This window comes from Erithacus rubecula (genome assembly GCF_903797595.1).
Source record: "Erithacus rubecula genome assembly, chromosome: 20".
In the NCBI taxonomy this organism is placed as follows: Eukaryota; Metazoa; Chordata; class Aves; order Passeriformes; family Muscicapidae; genus Erithacus; species Erithacus rubecula.
This window is the reverse complement of record NC_136672.1, coordinates 8,430,961-8,452,207: the sequence shown is the minus strand read 5'-3', so window position 1 is coordinate 8,452,207 and position 21,247 is coordinate 8,430,961. Positions and strand designations below refer to the sequence as shown.

At 41.0% G+C, this 21,247-nt stretch overlaps 1 protein-coding gene across 1 annotated transcript in view; it reads left to right on the top strand.

The window, feature by feature from the left end:
* SMURF2 (SMAD specific E3 ubiquitin protein ligase 2) overlaps positions 1-20,632 on the top strand; it is a 57,641-nt gene extending 37,009 nt beyond the window's left edge. Inside the window, exons 6-20 of the mRNA XM_079323785.1 lie at positions 1,647-1,731; positions 3,003-3,086; positions 4,155-4,357; positions 4,502-4,586; positions 6,650-6,808; positions 10,469-10,679; positions 12,136-12,239; positions 13,150-13,264; positions 13,675-13,853; positions 14,294-14,431; positions 14,656-14,776; positions 16,031-16,232; positions 17,074-17,149; positions 17,408-19,483; positions 19,559-20,632. Coding sequence (XP_079179911.1) covers positions 1,647-1,731; positions 3,003-3,086; positions 4,155-4,357; positions 4,502-4,586; positions 6,650-6,808; positions 10,469-10,679; positions 12,136-12,239; positions 13,150-13,264; positions 13,675-13,853; positions 14,294-14,431; positions 14,656-14,776; positions 16,031-16,232; positions 17,074-17,149; positions 17,408-17,507 — 1,862 coding nt within the window. The 3' untranslated portion in view covers positions 17,508-19,483; positions 19,559-20,632. The remainder of the gene's footprint in view (positions 1-1,646; positions 1,732-3,002; positions 3,087-4,154; positions 4,358-4,501; positions 4,587-6,649; positions 6,809-10,468; positions 10,680-12,135; positions 12,240-13,149; positions 13,265-13,674; positions 13,854-14,293; positions 14,432-14,655; positions 14,777-16,030; positions 16,233-17,073; positions 17,150-17,407; positions 19,484-19,558) is intronic.
* Positions 20,633-21,247: the final 615 nt, after the last annotated feature.

Here is a 21,247-nt window from a genome sequence, read left to right as displayed (position 1 = left end):
TCTTTCAGTTATAAACTCTCCTAAATTAAGAGACCATGCAAGATTGGAAACCAATATTAAAATGTAATTGATGCCTTCAGCAGATTACAATCTTGCAAATCAAGTGCACAGTGGGTATACCTTAGTTCAAGGACCAAGGGGATTTTTATCTTAAATTCCTGGGTTGTCTTTGAAGAGAGGAAGAAAAGGAGGCATTTTCAGCAATGGATCCAGGGGCACCTGAACTGTGTCTTAATCTTGCAGCTCTTCTGTGCCACTACTTTATTTCTGATGTGGCAGTGCAGAAAAAAATGAGCTCTTACTTGTTACAAAATGAAGCCGTGCACAAATTTTGGTCCTCACGTAGGCAGAGGAGGTAATTGCCTTTGTTTATGTTAATTTCTGTCTCTGTGTTTTGCTTGCCAAACCTTGCCTACCTGCAGTGGTGTGAACTTATAGTGTGTGTGGGGTTGTGGCAGAATAAATACAACATGTGAGATGTTGGTTTGGTTGAATTTAAAGGTGAATTTCCCTCTAAAGTTGCTTTGTAATGTTAGTGTTCATGGAAGATGAGGGGTTAATATGGATTAGGGATGCAGCAGGTACTCCAGGGCTCCCTGGGTTGGTCTGTTGAGTTCAAAGTTTCAAAACACATTGTTTTAAAAAATATGAGGACTCAGGCAAAATCTGCCAGTTCTGCTCCAACTTTTTAAACTTTCTGATCTTTACAAAAGTTTGGTGTTATCCAGGTTGAGGTCTGTAAGATCATTTCACTGCATAATAAATAGGACTTGAAGACAGTTGTCCAGAGGTACATTAATGCCACCTCAAGAAATGTGGGCCACAGCACGTATTTGGCTTTTTAAGCAATTGTTTTATTGTTAAAGGCATAACAAAACATCAAAAAAACCACTCCAACCCTGCAGGAACACAAGTGTCATAAATTATCAGATTGGACACTTGCAAACTGTGATATTGGGAACAAAAGCAGCCTAAAAAAAATCTTTGTTTTCATAATTGCAGTACAAAAGCTTCAGGCATAAATACCCATTACAGTGAATCATGTTAAAAAAAAAGAAAAGAAATCAAAAGTGAAGCAGTTTTGGTGAGGGCAAGCAAAGGCTTTTCAGGGTGCTTTGTGTGACTGTATTTGACTTCTTACCCCTGGTGTTAGAAAGTAGCCAGTAAACCAAATCTGAAGTGCTTCTAGCAGTTAAATTTTGCCTGATTTTGTGCTTGTGTTGTTGAAACTCATGGGTGCACAAAATATGTGAGTAAGAGTCAAAACCAGGTAGGAATTCCTTATTTTAGCTTTTCCTATTCAGAGTTCTCCTGTTGGCCCTGTCCCAACCGTGTGAGGTGGCACCCCACTGCCACCAGCTGAGTATCACAGTCCATCTCAACACACAAAATTCATTGCAGTTTCACAATTCACTTCCTTTTCTGCCTTAACTTCTGCACTCATATTCCTTAAGCTAATTTTTTGAAGTGATCTCTAGAGAATTCCATGTATGAAAACAGAGTTCCTGTGCAACCATCTTTGGTTTGTGAGAAGGAAAAAAATATCCTGAACATGTCTCAGCTTAGTCTTTCAAGTTGTACCAATTCTCTTTCATGATTTGCATTCAGATGCCACATCTTTAATCATCCTTTTATTATCCTAATAGTCAGTCTTCAGTCCAGAGACCGAATAGGCACAGGAGGACAAGTTGTGGATTGCAGTCGGTTATTCGATAACGATTTACCAGATGGGTAAGCTGACATCACTGTGATGGTAACACAAATACAGCTCAAACAAGACTTGTGCAGTAGTGAGGAGTCAGTGTGCAAACAAATTACTTTAAATCTTCTTTAAATCAGAGTGTGCATTCAGAACAGGAGCTGAGCCAGCTGGGGTACGCCAAGCAGTTGATAGTTTGGCTGTTGTCTTATCTCCACTTGGAAAAGGGGAGGTGACATATGTAAAGAAATGCTTTGAGAAATAACTTGTCCAAGAAAACATGTATTTCAGATGAAATCACAGCCAGCAAAGTGCCTTATGCATGCAGTTGTTTTATAGCAAGGAAGTGACCACAGGGCCTGGCTGCCCTTCTGCAGCACTGTGCAGAGGTGTAGATCCACTGTGATAAACATGGATCACTTCTTCTTCATGCACCTCTTAGTGAAGAAAACGTGACTGGAAAAGGTAAAGCAGCCCAAGTTCTTGCTATATTTACCTTCCAAAGGCAGGGTTGAGGATTCTGATTTGTCCCTGTGAGAGTTAATGACATCATTATCACCTAAAACAGTTTTGCAAACACAGGAAAATACTCTGGTTTAGGTTTTGGTGCTGTCAGCAACTTCTTCAGAGCAAACACAGACTTTCTAAATGTGATTCTTGGCAGGTAAAGATGGGAGAAAATGAGTTTCAGAGGATGAGTTTTGAAATGCAAATCATCATCCTAGTCTGTAACAGCATTCTTTTGTTAATTTGGAGTCCAGATAAGTCAAAAGCATTTTCCAAAATGCTTCTAAATTTTAGCTTCAGAATGTTCCTTGCATAAATATTGCTCACTTAATTGTGTAACTGCAAAATTTGCTGTGCAGCCTTGTGTATTTCAGAATGCAAATTTAATAGTAATTAAAAAATCACATTATTTGAAGCTGACTTTTTCATGAAGGCGAGTAGTGCATGAAGATGCTGTGAAAGCATTTGTTAGAGTCAGTGGTCAGAAGAAGTTAAATACACAGTTAAACATGTTTCCAAGAAGTTTCTTTATGTGGCTGTTTGGATTTAATTAGCATTCAAGGCATTATTGAATATGAAGGTGTGATACTGTTAATGGTGTGCCTGGTTCCAAGGGAAGAATATGTTAAACCATTTCTGAGTTCAGCTTTCAGTTGTTTCCTGTTACCTTGTTCAGCTAACGTGATTCATAGCAGTGTAATTCTTCCTGAGCTGGGCATTTCTGTTGGAAATATTCTGTGCCCTGGTTTCCTGGAAATGCCACTCAGTGCCTTATCTGTGCCTGTCTGGACTGCAGGTGGGAGGAGCGCAGGACTGCTTCTGGAAGGATCCAGTATTTAAACCACATCACACGGACAACTCAGTGGGAGAGACCCACACGGTGAGGAATTCCTTGGGAGACTGGGTAGGATGGAGTTTGATTATTGAGCAATTCCACGTGGCTCTCACAGGGGGATTGGATTGCTCATTCCTCTGCTCAGTCACTGCAGAAGCTGAATGCTTTCCTTCTTTAGCATCCTTCTCCTTCAGTCTGCCTAACATTTAACTCAGAAGATCATTCTGACTACTTTTTTCCTGCCCTAGTAGTAACATTTTTGCTTTCTTTCAAAAATGCTGTGGTAGAGCTCTGTAAATGCAGACATTACATTTTACAGACATCTTAAGGGGTGAAGAAGTGAGACCATGAGTGGCTGTCAGACCTTGCTCTGTAACCCAGAACAGTTACAGCTGATTGCTGCAGAGTATGTTTGGAAATCGTTGTTACTACTTTTTCTGATCACTGTACAAGTGTGTTGTGAAGCTGTTCCTCAAGCCACTTTTGCTGTTGCTTGTGTTGCAGGCTGTGTCACTGCATTTTTTTCAGACTCCTCTGCAGATTGTCTGTACCTGCAGGTGTTCTCTTCCATACTCATAATTCTGGTCTCTGCATTGATATATTTGATTTTAAATAATCTGGGCTGTTAACACTGTCAGCTCTGATACGTTTGCAGTTTTGGAGTGAAAGGACTGAACAGCTTTTTATTTTTCTATGTTGAAATACCCATTCTAAGGTCGAGGCATAGTAGAAAAACAAATGCAAAATGTGTAATTTGTGTTGGGGATTTCTTGTGACCTTGTCAATCCCCCTTTAACCCAATTAAAATCCTTTTGAAAGCAGCATTGGGATACAAAATCACAATGGTCAGTGTTGATCTCATGAGCAGCTGCTTTTATTCTTGCTTAGCCCTTTTTCACCACCCTCACCTAATAACATTCCTTAAAAGTTAGAAGGAATAACAAGACCTGATCACTTCTTCAGCCACAAGCAGGCAAAGTGAGAAAGTTTGGCGGTGAGGAAATTACTACGAGCACAGAACAGGAGCTTCCTGCTGGGCAGGTCACCGAGTGTCCCCAGGTGTGTGTTGTGTGTGCCATGTCCATCAGCACCGAGCTTCCCCTCTGTCCCCAGGCCAGCATCCGAGTACTCGAGCCCGGGGAGGCCCCTGAGCTGCTTTGTGGACGAGAACACCCCGGTGAGCGGCAGCAACGGCGCGTCCTGCGGGCAGGCGGCGGATCCGCGGCTGGCCGAGCGCAGGGTGCGCTCCCAGCGGCACAGGAACTACATGAGCAGGACACACCTGCACACGCCCCCCGACCTGCCCGAGGGATACGGTACGGGGGATCAAAAAGCTGGGATCAATTGTGTCTTTTCATGTGTCTTCTCATGTGTAAGATTTCCTCCTTAGTTGGAGGAAATGAATCTTTGTGAGTCTTCATGCTGCCTGGTTTTTTTTTTTTTGTTCTTGATTTTCACAGAGCAAAGGACAACTCAGCAAGGTCAGGTTTATTTTCTGCATACTCAAACTGGTGTCAGCACGTGGCATGATCCAAGAGTACCCAGGTAAGAAATGATGGAAGTACTCCTAATATTTCAAATCAAAGTCATGTAAGTGTTCTCCTCCAAGTTTTCTCTGGCTAATATTTCTGATTCTTGGCCTCTAATACATTATTTTAACATTCATCAAAATGAATTACTATACTACAAAATGGACTGTCTTCCCCAGGTCTTCAAGTTGGTATTGTAATGAAAAAATGGAAAACCAGGAAATAAATTACAATAGTGTTTTGGAAACAGCTGCAATTCACTGATTCTAGATTTGGCATATGAATTAGAGCCAAGTCTAGATTTTAGTACTCTGCAACATAATGAAACAAACAGTAGAATCTGAACACTTCCAAAAGGAGTTCCATCAAGATACTTCAATGAAAACTGGGTTGGATTGAAACAGTCAAATTGTTTTCCTGTTGCAGTTATCTCAACCCTTGGGAGAAAACAAATCCTAAGTCTTAAATTCAGTGTCCTTATTCACACAATATACCTGTACATGCTGTTCATAAATGTACATGGAGTTATTGCTCATGTCTTTGAAAGGAAATTATAATAGTGGAAATTATTGGTAGCTTCTGATTATCCTTTGAATAACCAGGAAATCCTGTTGTAAATTATAATAAATCCTGTTGTAAACGCTTGCCTCCTAAAGCCCATGAATGGTGGTGTGAGATTTGTGAGATTGGCAGCTTGTGATGGCCTTTTTGAGAGCCAGAGGAACTCTGTCAGTTGCTGCTGGTGTTCCTGTGCTCCTTCTCATGGAAATGGGTGTCCCAGGAAGGACAAAATGCCTCAAGACCTCACTTGATCATTCTTTAAGTTGTTCTTTTGTTGCTGTTCTTGTGTTAGAAGATTGTACCTTGCTTTGATGCACTGCCTGCAGAGCTGAGGCTGCACTTGTGGATTATGCAAAACTGGGCTCTAAAAAAAAAAAGATTATGAAGATCTTATCCTTAAGTTTGGGATGTGATAGTTCTGTGTGCAATCTTAAGTCAGCACTGCCCTGAGGTGTGGCAGCACAAACAGCAGGAGTGTCTCTGGGAACAAGAATTGTTTGCATGAGGATAGAATTTATGTCATTTCTAAGGAATATTGTATTTTGAGGCTCATAACCACAGTTATGTAGCCAGCAAATATACTCCCTGCAGTACAGCAGCAGTGTGTTTGTGGGGAAAAGCAGCAGAAGTTCAATCCCAGATCTTCATGTTTCTATTAGTGGCTCCTCAAGTCTTTGGAATCCCTGCAGACTGCACCTTTTAAGGCAATTCTGTCCCTTGGCTCTTTCCTCCCTCAGCTCCCTTGATTTTGGGAGAGCTGAACACCTTTGGGAAAAGCTGCACTGGACAGTATGAGGGATCTGAGGTGAAAATTGCATCCATGAGTAATCAGTGTACATTTTTGGAGACCAGCATTTGTTTTCAGTGAGGCTCTGGAATGAATTTACATCTTCCTAATTTCAGCAGAATTTTTCTTGAGACCTGTTAAGCCACCTCTGCATTGCTCAGGGCAGAGCTGAGTCATTGTTCATCTAATCCTTGATTTGGAATAATTTGTTAGAGAGCTGTTTGCTTCCCACAAGCTCATGGGGTTCTGGGGCAAAACAGCCAGTGCCATACACATCCCATGTGTAATTCTTCATGGAAAGTATAACTCTTCAGAAATACAGTTTTGTTTTGTATGAGTTTCTAAAGTGTGATTCACAGCTCCTTACGTGACTAATGTTGTTTTAAAAAATGTTTTCTGTCAGAATTGGTGCAGGGCTGCAATTCCATTTTGACAAATATGGCAATGGTCTTTATTTTTGTTTGAAGCCTTTATTAATTTAACAGCTGAAGTTAGTTTGTAAAAATGAGGGTTATTTAATAAGAACTTTTCTCCCCGTGGCATGTGCTCTAGGGTGTGTGTTTTTGCTGTGGTGGCCTTGTACCTTGGGAGTAGAGATTCCAGCTGAACAGATCGAGTTTCTGAAACAATACATTTTCTCAGACTTCATGGAATTGTTCTGTTACATTTACGCTTGTTTGGCTCGGAGGCCAATTGCTGAGGTATTTTTCATTTTATATTTGTTTTCACAGGGATCTTAGCAACATCAATTGTGAGGAGCTTGGTCCACTGCCTCCTGGATGGGAGATCCGAAATACAGCAACAGGCAGAGTTTATTTTGTTGACCATAACAACAGGACGACGCAGTTCACGGACCCGCGGCTCTCTGCGAACCTGCACTTGGTGCTGAAGTGAGTCCGGAGCCTCTGGCACGTGTGAGGCTCCTGGCTTTGGACCAGATTCACTCTGCCATTCCAGGGGCTTTAAGGAGTTTGACACATCCCCAGCTTGCTTTGTTTCACGGTTTAGATGAGTTTGGTCGCTCTTGAGAAAAGTCTGCAGGAGCATTCAGGCAGGAATGTGCCTGTTGTGATGCACGGGGGGAGGGCAGCAAGAGCTGTCTGATGAGAAAGATCGGCCCATAGATTATTTTTTTTTTCCCCTAACAGCAAGACAGACACTTTGTTTTCTTTACAATTCATTCTCTTTTCAGTTATGAAGAAATTGTTTTAAAATAAGAAGTTGCATGTGAGCCAGTGGTGTGAAATACTGATGAGTTAGGAGCGGGTGCACAAGTGCCCAGCTATTCTCCTGGACTAAAGGAGAAATAACTCCTGCCTCCAATTTTAGAGTAGGATTAGTTGATGTGTTCTCAAAAATAAGGCCCAAATAACTTAACTCAGATTTTTAACAAAAAGAATAAGATAGGAACCGCGTTTTTTCTACCTTCATGTTTTGATATCATAATTTCATCTCACAGTTTTAAAAAGGGGAAACTCAAAAGAATTCTGGCTCCTGTTTTATTCCCTAGGCCCTTATTAAACACCAGGGATTTTCTACTGAAAATGAAAACAAAAAAGCAAATATTTCTTTTTTCTCTTTTTTTTTTTTTTTCCTCTCAGACAGCTTGTCCGCAGGTACTTGGGAGTTTGATTCTATTGTTTCTCCTGCTAACACCTTTTAATACTCCTGGGAAACACCTGTAAAGTATTGAGTAGGTGTTAAGTGCAAGAAACAATGAAAAGTTGGTTAGATGGGAAGCCGGGAAGCCCTGGGTGAGGAGTAGGAGGAATAGCCCTGTAAGGAAGTGAATCATTGGGAAGAAAAGCTGAAGGAAAGAATAATGGGAACAAGCAAAGAAAAGACAAAGCTGAGGAATGGAAAGTCATATCCAGCAGTCAGCGTGTCTTTTATGCATTACACAAAAGCTGTCTAGCCTCTACCCAATATACACTTGAAGCTCACACCCCAAGAGGGAGAGGAGCCTAAATACTGAAAATATGTATTTTGTTTAGAGAAATCATTGGTTTTATATGTGTATGTTATAGGACTTTAGTAAGCTGTCACCATCCAGACACTTTGGGTGTTGTTTTGTTTGTTTTTGTTTTTTTTTTTTTAAACAAATCACTACTCATTTTAGCTGAATTGAAATTGGTGGTTTGAAAACAAAATGATCTTAAAAAAAAAATCAGCGGTGAAGGACCACATTCATGTTTGAAACACAGAAAAATTCTTTAAATCAATTCAGATTCAGACCCTCTTAACTGCAGCAACACAATTTTGAAACTGTAGAAAACTCAGTGAATTGGGGTGTATTTGACAAAGTGGGCTTCTCAGGTGGGTTTATTTTGAAATAGCAGAAGGGATACAGGAGCCAATTCTACATGGATTGTAGAGGACAGATAACAGAGCTACCTTTGTTAGCTGGAAAATCCAATTTGACTTTTAATTTCTAGAATCACAGAACCATTTAGCATTTATTTGAACTTAGAGTTCTCCTACAGTGTGCTGAAGTTTTTCATTTGTCCATCTGTCTTTCATTAGGAAAGGATTTCAGAAACTCACCCAACAGTGTCATCAGCAAAGTCTGCCGCCTGATAAATCATTTTTGGTGTTTATTCTTTTATTACACCAAACAGGATGTGTGAAAGTTTCCCCTGCCTTGAGTCCACCTCCTTATTTGTTCTTTAAAAAACAAACAAAAAAAGTCATTTGCCTTAGGCCTATAACTTTGTAAATTATCTAAGAAATAAGTTTAGACTTTGTGTGGAATGGGTGAGATAGAATTTTATATTCAAAGGCATGAGAGAAAGTTTACTCTCAGTGATATTGACTTTTCTATTTGTTCTTCCAGTTATGACATTGTAAGTTATGAAAGAATCAGACCTGTTACTTAGTTCTATTCTAAGACATTGACCAAGAGTTTGTGATAATTTTGATGAGTTATGGCACCTGAAAAGTATTTATTTGTATCCTTAAGGCACTGTATGGAATCAAGCATAGTCACTCAGCTGTGAAAACAAACTGAGATATGAGATTTAATGACTTTAAGCACTGCAGATTGTTTGGCTAATACTGCACTGATTATTTTTAGTTTAATCTGGAAGATGGCATTTTATTTTTTTCCTCCTAGTACTTCCTTATTTTGGGAAGCACTGGGAGGAGAAAAGTCATGGTTTCATTTGATGCTAAATTCATGCTCATTCTAGAGATTACACTTCTTTTAAAACTAACCCTTTCTAGCTTTGTGCTTGGGGGAATTTTTACCCTTAAAGGTTTATGGAGGGGTGCTCACTTTAGTATGTCATTATGGCCTTCTCTGGTAGTCCTATACAAGGAATGTTTTCATTTAGTCCTCCTTATGGAATTAGAAATTTCAGAAGATAGAATAAGGATTTTGCTTTAATTTGTGTATCAAGTTAATATGGTTTAAATGAGATTCATATTTAAAACTAGTCACAAGTGAGAATTACCATGCACGTGGCACAAATGATTTGGAGCCACGTTCTGGAACCACAACCAGTGTGTGTGTAAATTATTAAAATTATTATTTTTCTGGGTGTCCCTGTGGAAAAGTCTGGAGGTGGATTTTGGTTGGCCAGAAGAATTTTCTACTAGGCCTTGTCTCAAAACAGACAATAGGCTGACTTTATAAAATACAACAAAACACTGTCTGGTTCCATCTAATATGTTTTGATCTATTAAAAAAAAAAAAAAAAAAAGACCCAGCATTCTACTGGCAAACATTCTGACTTGTAATGTTTCTTATTTATCCAGTGAATGTAGGGTATTCTCATGTGCTCCACAGAGAGATGATATTCTTAGGCTTTAAAAATACAGTTTTTATCCTGTGTTGCTTGGGAATGCCCTACTAAAAAGCTATAAAAATATCCACTCACTGTGTACAAGAAAACGACACAGAGAGAACATCCCTGCAACATGATCCATTTACTTTTCCTAGTAAGAAGTCAGATTTACAAAAATCTCTTCGAATTGCTAGTAAAAATACTTGTTTATCTGTGCCAATTAGTTCCATGTGAACTCCCACATTCCTGTGGTCCAGACTAGGCCAGGTACAAGGGACAAGGTCCTTGCCAAGCTGCCAGTACAAACATCTTTTTGTAAGCTTACTCTTTTCCAGACAAGCCATTTAAAACAGACTATGGTATTGACTGTAGATTAGAGGCAGAGTGTTTGGCAGGTCCCTGAATTTTAAAATGGAGGAAGGGAAAACACGCAAAGGAAATATGGAAATGGTCTCTGAGAAATTCAGTGTCAGCAGCTTAGTAGTAAAATTGTATGGATAATACCTTATTGTATGTGCTATAACCTTTTGCATACTTTGTAGAGTAGCACTAACAGAAATAACAAGCCCTAAAAACAACTGAAAGTTGCCAAGAAAGACAGACCCATATGTCTTCAGTCAGGATAAAATCACTCTGAATTTATTCTTTACTGGCCCCAGACATTTTCGGTGTAATCACAGCAATAATCGCAGCAAATTGGAAGCAGTTTATGCAGCAAGAGAGGGCTGTGTGTGCGTGTCCCTGAGGGCGCTGTGTTGTTCGCAGCCGGCAGAACCAGCTGAAGGAGCAGCAGCAGCAGCAGCAGCAGCAGCAGGTGGTGTCCCTGTGCCAGCTCCCGGACGAGGAGAGCCTGACGGCGCCGCGCTACAAGCGCGACCTGGTGCAGAAGCTGAAGATCCTGCGGCAGGAGCTGTCCCAGCAGCAGCCCCAGGCTGGCCACTGCCGCATCGAGGTCTCCAGGGAGGAGATCTTTGAGGTAACTCCCGTTTCTTGCCACATGGAGAAGGGAGGGGGGCTGTTCGTAGCTGCGTGTAAAGGAGTTGTTTGATTAGGTGGAATCTCAGAGGCTGCAGTTGAAGCTGGGATTTTTACCATGGTGAGGGGGAAACATTCCAGGGGGATGCCAAGACAGTATTGTGATTGAAGTGGGTGCATTTATCCTGTAGAGATGAACTGAATCAAGGAAAACTTTCTCTGTGGCTGGAGATGTGCAGCCTGGGGCTGGGGAAGGAGTCCCAGCACTTCATGCACCTGAAAATCCTCTCTCACTTCTTCCCTGTATTTGAGAAGCTGATGACTGTTTCAGAGGGGATATTGCAAATGCAACTCGAAACTACTGTTAGTGATCTTTGATACAGTGTAACCTGAGTAAAACTACTACTGAATAGCTTCCTCTTCAGAGTTTGGATTTCTTATCATCGATCTGAATTCTCTGTCCAGAATAATACCAATTTTACAAACTAACTGGGCTTCTGAATGGCCAGAGAGGTCCCCAGTGGGGTCTCTGCATTCTGTTTTGGGGCATGATTCAGCAGAATCATTCTGTTGACTTGACTAAAACACAATTATAATTCATTGGCCTTTTCTGGAGAACAGTTTGTCATTTTGAGGACTTTCACCCATCCCACCCATCCCTGCTGCATTTTTACCCCACCCACAAACTTGATCATCCCAGTGTTGTCACAGTTTCTCCCAGCCAAGAAAGATTTGTGTGGTCTTCCCTTTGGAGAGTCAGATCAGTTTGTAGCATCTGAAAGAGGAGGGGAGGGAAGGCTACAGGGTTACTGTGTTCTGGTTCAGTCCTGTGTGTTGGGTCCCCACACACCCACCTGCCTCCCCTGTCCTGCAGAGGCAGAGCTTGGGGCTGATAATGGACATAAATAAGAACCAGACTTTTCTTTTTTTATCTAATTCCTTAGCATTTGTTTTGCCTTGCAGCTTCTTTTCTGTGTTTCCTTGGTAAACTCTTACTGACAGAGGAATAATTCTGTGGATTTGCTGGGATGGCATTTCTCATTCCATGCTTAAGGTGCTCCTTGAAGGCTGGCACATGTGTTTTATCCAGAATACAAGTTCCACTCTTGGCTTTTCAGGCTGCAAAATTCAGGAGCCCTTATGGAAAGCAAAAGGAGTTTACTGACACAATTTTTATATGAGAATGAGGGAGAATGTTCTGATCACTGTTCACCCCTGGACATTTAATGGGAGGTGGTTCTTTTCATCTTCTCATCATTTTTTGACAAGTGTTATTACATTTGGAGAAAATGAAGAAACAATCTTTGATTTGAGAAACTGATGAAGATCTGGAAAAAACATGTCCCCTTTAAAAGTGTTCCTTTTGGACTCAGGAGTCTGAGACTCCCTTCAATACACAGCAGCAGCTTTTACTCTGTACACAGCAGTTAATAAAAGGAAGTGTTGTGTGTTTACAGGAATCCTACAGGCAAGTCATGAAGATGAGGCCAAAAGACTTGTGGAAACGATTAATGATAAAATTTCGTGGGGAGGAAGGTCTTGATTATGGAGGTGTTGCCAGGTAAACAGGGGCTCCTCTGTCTTTTCCTGCACCCAGCCCTGCCAACCATCCCTGTGCTTTGAATCCTGAACCAGCCCCATGACAGCCCTGCTGCCTTCACAGTATTCTTATTTGTATTTATTTCTCTAACAGATTAAATGTCAGACTTTAAGTAGTATTTTTAAAGAAGAACTGCATCCAAAAAATAACTCATTTATTGGAAATAAAACACAAGTTACACATCTTGTCAAACACCTGTCATATATGAGAGGTTTTGGTATCTATTGAAAATGACATCTTTTTCTTTGGTTAATGAAGTTTGGGTATCTGAAAATATATACCACTAAATACTTGGCTTCATGGCACAAGTTTAACCCAAAAATATGCTTTATTGCAAACTGTCACTGCTGTTGGAAGCAAAATGTTAAAACCCAGCAGTTGGTGGGCAGCTTCAGTCTGTCAATAGGCTGAGGTTATCTTTCCCTTATTAAAAAATGTCATGCCCACTTCTCAGACCATTGTTTAGTAATTTGTGAATACATAATTAAAATTTGAACTAATTCTATCCATTACCTTAAAGATGGTTTATATCAAAAGCATTTGATTCCAGTATCTTTATATTCCAGTGAATACATAATGTCTGGACTTAGTGTGTAGTGGATGTAGGAGAATCACAGTCAGAAACTCTCTTGGAAATAAGTAACCTGAAGAAAAATCTTGGGAAGCTGGAAATCCATCATCTGTCAGGTGTTGTGTAGTTACTGAGCCAGTAAAAATAATTCTGATTTCAGTCATATCTCAGCATGTTCAGAGATAACTTCCTTCAAATTTATTTAATAGTAAGATTATAAAAATCAGTCCATTTTGAAAAGAATCTCGATGTAGGAATGCATTTGTCTGTAGAGTACCAATAAATGATTTTATTTTCTAGGGAGTGGCTGTACCTGTTGTCCCATGAAATGTTGAATCCATACTATGGGCTCTTCCAGTACTCCCGAGATGACATCTACACCCTGCAGATCAACCCTGACTCTGCTGTCAACCCGGTAGGGCTGGTGCCATCTGCTGTAAATCAGCATTTTCTGAGCACAAATCACTCACCTGCACAGGGTTCAACACTTAGGAGCCAAATGCTGACCATGGGTACTGCTAGACACTGAATTTGTACAATTATATGATAGTTTGTTTTTTGTTCTTTGATCAAAGAAATGTCTCAAGTGTATTCTTAATTTTCTGTCAGATGTCAATGTATGTTTCCTTTGGGAGAAACTCGGTTTATTGTGATTGTCACTTGTAAGGCTGCTGGACTGGAAGTGAAATGCTCAGTGTGCATCAAAACAAAACAAAATAGGGTTTGGACTTGGGGTTTTCTTTCTTCCTGGGTGTTGAAATTTTGTCTCATGCTCAGCAGTGGGGGGCTTACTTGGCTGCATGGCCTTTCTCTGCTCTGTTGCAGGAACACTTGTCCTATTTCCACTTTGTGGGCCGGATCATGGGCATGGCTGTGTTCCACGGGCACTACATTGATGGTGGCTTCACCTTGCCTTTCTACAAGCAGTTGCTTGGGAAGCCAATCACTTTGGATGACATGGAATTGGTTGACCCTGATCTCCATAACAGCTTAGTCTGGATACTGTATGTACTCTGCAGGGTACCTCAGGGTGTGAGAATGCTGCCTCTGTTATGTGATAATGGTCCTAAATCCTGGAAATAAGGTGTATTTTGATCTCCTGCTCAGGCAGATTTAAGAAATACCTTTCTTGCCCAGTTCAGCTTCTTAAAGGCTAAAAATACTCAAGCTGCTCAAATTCTGAGAGAGGAGGGTAGAGTTCATATTAATTTATTAATTTTGCCTATTAGTAACTGATTTTTAAAACATAACATTGAAACTTTGATAAAGGCTTTAAAATGTAACATAGTAAAACTGTACTGTAAAAATGTTCACCTTCTGCTTTCAGGCAGGACTTTGAAATGCCATTGAAAAATGAAATTGTGCTTCTGTCAGATAGAACATGGCTGTAATGTGTTTGCAGAATATGTTTTCCTTCAGTCATTTGCTGCTTTCTTTGCACCAGTGAGAATGACATCACCGGGGTCCTGGACCACACGTTCTGTGTGGAGCACAATGCCTATGGGGAGATCATTCAGCATGAGCTGAAACCCAATGGCAAAAGCATCCCTGTGACAGAGGAGAACAAAAAGGAATATGTCAGGTACATCAGTGGCTTTTTCCAGGGTTCTTTTTCTATTTCCTAAGTGGGGAGGAACTGTTACTTGTTGAAGTAATTGTCAGTGTCATGCAGTTGGGTTTTGCTGTGGGGTTGTGCACTGCTCTGGTGTAATCCTGTCAGTGGGGCCGTGTTTTGGAGCTGGATAAATTGCAGGTTTATTGTATTTGAATACATCCTCCACCAACCCAATTTGCACTTGCTCGCAGACTTTATGTGAACTGGCGGTTTTTACGAGGAATTGAAGCTCAGTTCCTGGCACTCCAGAAGGGATTCAATGAAGTAATCCCACAACATCTGCTGAAAACATTTGATGAGAAGGAGTTAGAGGTCAGTGCTGCAGCGTTGTGCTGTGTCGTCAAGCGTAGCGAGGCTCCGGGAGCCGCAGGAAGGCGGGGCCGAGTCCCGGCAGCGCCGGCCGGGGACGGGGACGGGGCAGGGGCGGCTGAGCTCAGGCACGGGCTGGCTGTGCCTCCCACGGGAGTGTCCCGAGGTGTCAGCTCACAGCGACTGCACGAGTAGCTGCAGCCCCTCCCCTGGAGCTCAAACCCCTCTGAGCCTCCTGAGGACCCGCAGTGACCTCGGGCTTGTCACTGCTGCAGCAGAGTCCTGCTGCAGAGTTCTCACAGGGCAGTTTCAATGCTGCCAGGAAAACATTGTCTGTCACCCCCTCCCAGCCCTTGTGCACTGCCCTGACTGCTGTCAGGCACCTGGGGTTTGGCAGAGCTCAGTTTTGCCAGTCTCCATTGGCCCCATAAATCCAGCAGAAGGAAAGGTGCTGTCACAAACAAGTGTGCTACAGAATGTCAGCATCCAAACAATATCCTCTGAAGGCAAATCTGTAGATCCCAAGTTGGCTTTAAACTGAAATGTAATTGCAGTCTGTGGAGCTGAGGGGTTTGCTCTGTAAAATGGTCACAGGTAAATTACTCACGTGTGCTTGTGATCCCTGGGCTGGAATGTCATCCCAAATATTCTCACTCCCAGCACTGAGCCAGCCATGCTGCTAACCCAGAACCATTTTGCAGCTGTAGAATAAGAAAAGGGAAGGCCTAATGTTCTTAGACATGAAAATGTCTTCAGAATTGTGATCACATCCCTGCTGAGCTTAACCTGATCCATTGTGCATCTCCCTTCAGGAGCACTGGAAGTCAGTGTCAGGAAAGGCTGCTCTGTGTTTTGTGTGGTATCACAGAAGCAACCCCAATTATTTTGGGTCCAGAGCTGGACCAGCCAAACTGCACCCTGGGCTATGCTCCTGAAAGAAATACTGATCAAATGTGAATTATTCCTGCACTATCATACAGGGTAGAATCTGTGCTTCTGTTTAACTGACAGGTTAAGGCCCTTTTGTCTAAGCTTGAAATGGTTGGTTGGGTTCTTTTTAATTTGAATTGAGACCATTTGAAAAATGGTTTGTGTACAGAGGTAAAATTAAAAAAAAGGGAAAAGTAATAATTTGCCTTTGGTATAAAATCTGTGCATTTTTCACAATCATTTCTTCATCATTTATCTGTCTGCAAACCCATTTTTGTAGTGATCCGCGATTAAATAAAATATAATAAATCTATTTTAAATTTACAGCTCATCATATGCGGACTGGGAAAAATTGACGTTAACGACTGGAAAGCAAATACCAGGTTAAAACACTGTACCCCGGACAGCAACATCGTGAAATGGTTCTGGAAAGCCGTGGAGCTCTTCGACGAGGAGAGGCGGGCGCGGCTGCTGCAGTTCGTGACCGGCTCGTCGCGGGTGCCCCTGCAGGGCTTCAAGGCGCTGCAAGGTAACGCCCTCTGAATGCAATCACCACCAGCTCTTTGTATGTTTGCCTGCTACTTTCTTGTGCAGGTGCAAATGGGTCTTTTGTTTCACTTCTTTCTCTGGCGGGAGGTTGTGATTAGCTCAGATGTTAAAGGGGGGGGTTTTAATTGCTAAATTTTACAAGCCCTCATCGGTTGTACAGCTCTGGGGGCTCTTTTATACTGAAATGCACTAACACAGCTCCAGCTCAGGCTCTTATTTAACAGCAGAGTCCCCGTGAGAAGCACTCACCCTCTGAATTTTATTTTTAATTGCTGCTCAGACCAGGATTCCAGTTTTGCTCAGGTTGGGACATTTGTAACCTCTTCTGTCCTTTGTGGCATCTTCAGTGCACACAAGTCTGTGCTGCAGTCTTTTTTCTTTAGCAGAGACATTAAGGGGATTTCTAGTAGTCAGATTAATTTCATAAAATTACAAGGAATTGACATTGTGACACTCTGGGATTTCAGTGGAATTGGCCACTGTTCAAGATAGTTCAAAACAGGGACAGGTAGAGCTGTGTAAGTTTAGTTGTATAGGAAGGGTGAGAGAAGATACATTAAAAACTGCTAGAATTATGCAGTACACTGTGTGAAAAAGGTGATTTATTCTTCCTTCTCAGGGATTTTTTTTCCTTGCCTTTCCATGCTTTAAGTGACTGCAGGGCTGTCAGCGGGCAAGGAGTCTGTCCCACAGCCACTGGGACTTTGCAGTTTTTTCTACCTGTTTATGATTCTATCTTTCTTGGTTCAGAGCTTCTCTTTGTATTTTAGTTGCTCTCATGTTATTCCACACATGAGTAGAGATCTCCTCTGGATTTTCAGGTGCTGCAGGCCCACGACTCTTTACAATACACCAGATTGATGCCAGCACTAATAATTTGCCGAAAGCTCATACCTGGTAAGATTTCTCCATTTCTCTGTTGTGATCTGTAGCTTAAAGACCAATCTGCTGGCAGAGTATTTGGAGCAGTGTCACTTCTTTAGTCTTTTATGACACAATCCAAGCTGTCCCTTAGGGAGTGAAAACTGGAGATGCTTTTTGTTTAATGGGGCTGCATGGCCTCCTTAAGGCAGGCTGGCAGCAGGGGCAGCCCAGTGAGGTGGGACAGAGCTGGAGTGATGTTGGAGAGCTGAACTCTCTGTGCTTCTCCCCCAGCTTCAACAGGATCGACATTCCTGCCTACGAGAGCTACGAGAAGCTCTACGAGAAGCTGCTCACGGCCATCGAGGAGACCTGTGGCTTTGCTGTGGAATGACCCTCCCAGCCTCTCCCAGACTCTATTTATACTCCTGTCAGCCAGAAAGCCCTTCCTTCCCTCAGCCAAGACTCAAGAAATGCTTGAAATACAGGAAACTTTCCCTTCTCTACACTAGGACACTGGGAGGGAAAGGACGACTTTTGGATTTTTTTTTTTTTTAATTTTTTAAATTTTTTTTATTTCAAGAAAATAGGTTCTGTGGTTTCTGCCATAGGATCATTCAGCTGCTATTAAAAACTAATATCTTGAACATACAGAATGCTGACTTTTCCTACATTTCAACAGTTAAGCAGTATTCTATACTTAAAGACTACTACTATTTTTGTAAGAGGTAATCTATTATATTTGCCTACCTGATTTCTATTCTCAGATACCAAGACACAACTTCAGCAGTCGGTACAAGTCACGTTTCAGCTGTTTTAAATGTATGATACTGAACAGCATCTATACCTGCTATTTTTGGAAAAAAATATTTTGGATTATTCTAACTTTGCATAAAATTGGCTGAAAGAATCATTAATCTTTTTAATGAAAGCCACTTACATGTTAACTGCATTTTCTTATAGTAAACCATTATATTCTGCAATGTAAATTCCAGGTAAATGTTGCCACAGGGGCTTTTTTTTATACTTTTCAAGCAGGAATTCCGAATAAGATGTTTTGGGGTCTTATTTATATCACTTGTCAGATTCCTCCAGCAGAATTTCTAGTGGGTGACACAGACTATTTGGTACAGTCCTTGTGTTTACACGTGGAATAACCTTTTCTTAATGAACAGTAGATGTTTTGATTTTTTTTTTTTAAACAGCATTTTTCTAACAAGTCTGTCAAGAGTATGTTTTGTTGCTTTTGACCTTAAATTGAAACACTGCATTTTGCAGCTGTTGAAGCATTGATGGGCTTTGCCAGCAGAAGCCTGTCAGCAGTTTGTTCCAGAATCCATCCTGTCCAGTCAACCAAAGTTTGTTTGAATGCAGCCAAATCATATTCTGTATTTGTTGATCCTAAAGATTTATCAGGTAAAACACATTGTAATCTTTGTCCAGCTGCTCATGACACGTGGGTTTAAGTTGCAACTAAGGAAAAATGGTGTATTGACTGAAATATGTGTAATGTGCTTTGGAAATGAGGTTGTAAGAGCACATAATTTATTGATTGTAGGGATGGAAGTAAGTATATATATGATTTATAGCATGGGTTGGTTGATCTCTTCAAAGGGGAATAAAATGCACTACCAGTAGAGGGAACTGAACTTTGATGTTAGTTTGGAAATTCTCAGTTGAGATTTGTCTGATCTGCTCGTGGTGTGTGGGTAAATCAGGCTGCTTCAGAGATGGTGCCATTCTCCTCTCAGCCATGAAAATATTTGGAATAAGTAGCAGGTTCTTTCCAATCAGTGTTGTGTTTTTGTAACTTAGGTTACAATTAATCATGAAATCTGCACTATTTTTTTTGTTGCCAATAAGAAGAAAGTCAAAGGTATTGAAAATGCTAAAGGGATGGGATGTAACCAGCTGTTCTGTTTGCAGTGTAAGTCACAGTGAAGCAGCTCATTTTCTGTCTGCCCTGTGGAGCTTGAAGTAAATTTTGCTCTGCCAAGTCTAACTGCCACAGTGAGTAAACTACTACTGGATGTTGTGTGTTAGAGTAGTGAGCAAGGGACTACTTTTATAGAATTATGGATAGAATCTGGTGAGCCAAATCCACATTGTTTGATTATTTTTTTTTTTGTACAGCTGTTGCTGGCAGATTTCTTCCAAGGGACTTGCTTCCCTTTCTGGGCTGGCTGCAGGATAAGGCTACTTAAGGATGTAAACAGAAAGCCAAGAGACAGCCAGGTTTGGAACATCAGAGCCTTTTCTTTTCATTCCAGTGGACTCCTGCACTCCTGTTGGAGGGCTGGTACTTTTGCATCCATGCTGGGCTCCCCAGTTCAGGGTTTTCAGGTGGCTGTCACCAGGGAAGCTGCTCCTGTGCAGGTTTGGGAGCACAGCAGGTTCTTCCCCAGAGTTTGTCACTCAAAGTGCTGCCCCTGGCTGGGGCCACAGCTCCAGCCCTGCCCAAAGCCCCTGCTCAGCCCCTGCCAGGTCTGTGTGAGGGACTGGGGCAGAACCTTACACACAGGTTCTTGGGACTGTTCACAGAAGAGACCCAGTGTCACAGAACTGACAGAAGTGAGTTTTAATTTAGTTTTTTAATCCCCTTGTGCTTGCCTAGGCTGTGGCCACAGCCTCCCTGTTCATGGAACATGGTAAACATAAAATCTGGCTGCTGGATTTATTGAATGCATAGTTATGGTCACCTTGCTGTCATAAAAGCATCTTTGGGGAGGGAGGAGATGAGCTCTGCAGAACAGAGACCCAGATCAGCTGATAATTACATTCATTTTCACAGCAGCCTTAGCAGTACATCTGCTTTTCTACTAAATATTTTGGTATGGCATTGAGATTTTTTTAACTGCCACAGATATTGTAAATCTAATATATTATAGGCAAAACTAGACAAATCTGCAATGAACTTTCCATAGCTGGCAGATGAGGATGAATATACCAAGTATTTTGAGTGCCTTTCTACCTTCATAAAGACTGAGAGCTTTAACTGAAGCACCTCATCACCCAGTCAGATGTTTATCTGAATGTTGTAAAGGGTTGATTCCTTTCCAAAATTTTGTTTCAAGAACATGTCAGCTACTTTCCCCTCAAAAAGGTGCTAAGCCTAATATTGCATTTTAACCTTGGACTTTGACCCCATGATTAATGTGAATATTTATTTCAATGTGTCCCTCTTACTGGGTTTTACTTTATCCAGTCTTTAGTTGTTTTAGAGAGATTGTCACATCATGGTTTTATGCTGTTGCTTTTCATTATGAATGTTTAATTATGAACAGTGACTTTTGTAGATTTCAAATATACAGTTCACAGTTGAGTTTCAGAGGATTTAATTTCTCGGTGTAAAGAGTTTTGTAATGGTGCTTTGTACAGTATGTATTCTAATTTTTTTTTTTTTTTTTTTTTTTTTTTGCACATAGGTTCAGTTTCCCTAAACTGATTTATTTGTACCAAATTTTTGTGTTGTACTAAAGTCCAGAGCACACAAGCTGTTTTGAAATTCCTGTTCTACAACACTACATCTGTACTGAACTCCTGGTGTGTTTAAAAAGCTGCATTGCTGGAAGTTCAAGCTTTGCTCCTGTCACAGCACCATCCTCCAGCTCCATGTAGCATCTTTTTAAACAGCACCACACAGTTGACAGGTGCCATTTGTTGTACTTTACACTATGTAGTATGTTCCTGGCTCTACACATCCTCAGAGCTTTGTCTGTAGTTGTAATTAGTTTATACAAGTGTAATTACTCCTCCACAAACTGACAGTTCTTAGTTTATCATTTCCATTGTATTTATTACAGAGTGTTTTAGCATTGGTATCATTGTATTTTCACCCAGCTGTTACATGAGCTTTAACAACAACAAAAAAATCTGTATAAAATGGTTTTTAAGTACTTAATGTATGTACCCATGCAGAAGTTGAGCAATAAATTGTATGCTGTTTGCACTGTCACAGCATCAATGGTTTTAAAAGTTTTAAGTTTTTCTTATTTAAATCTTTAAAATGTAACAATTTCATTTTTAAGTAACTTGACTTTGTTTTAGGAGAAAATACTTGAAACTTGGTGACTTCCTACATGCTGTTACCTACAGTGAGGAGTGTGCTGAATGTTCTAGTCAAACACAGCAGGT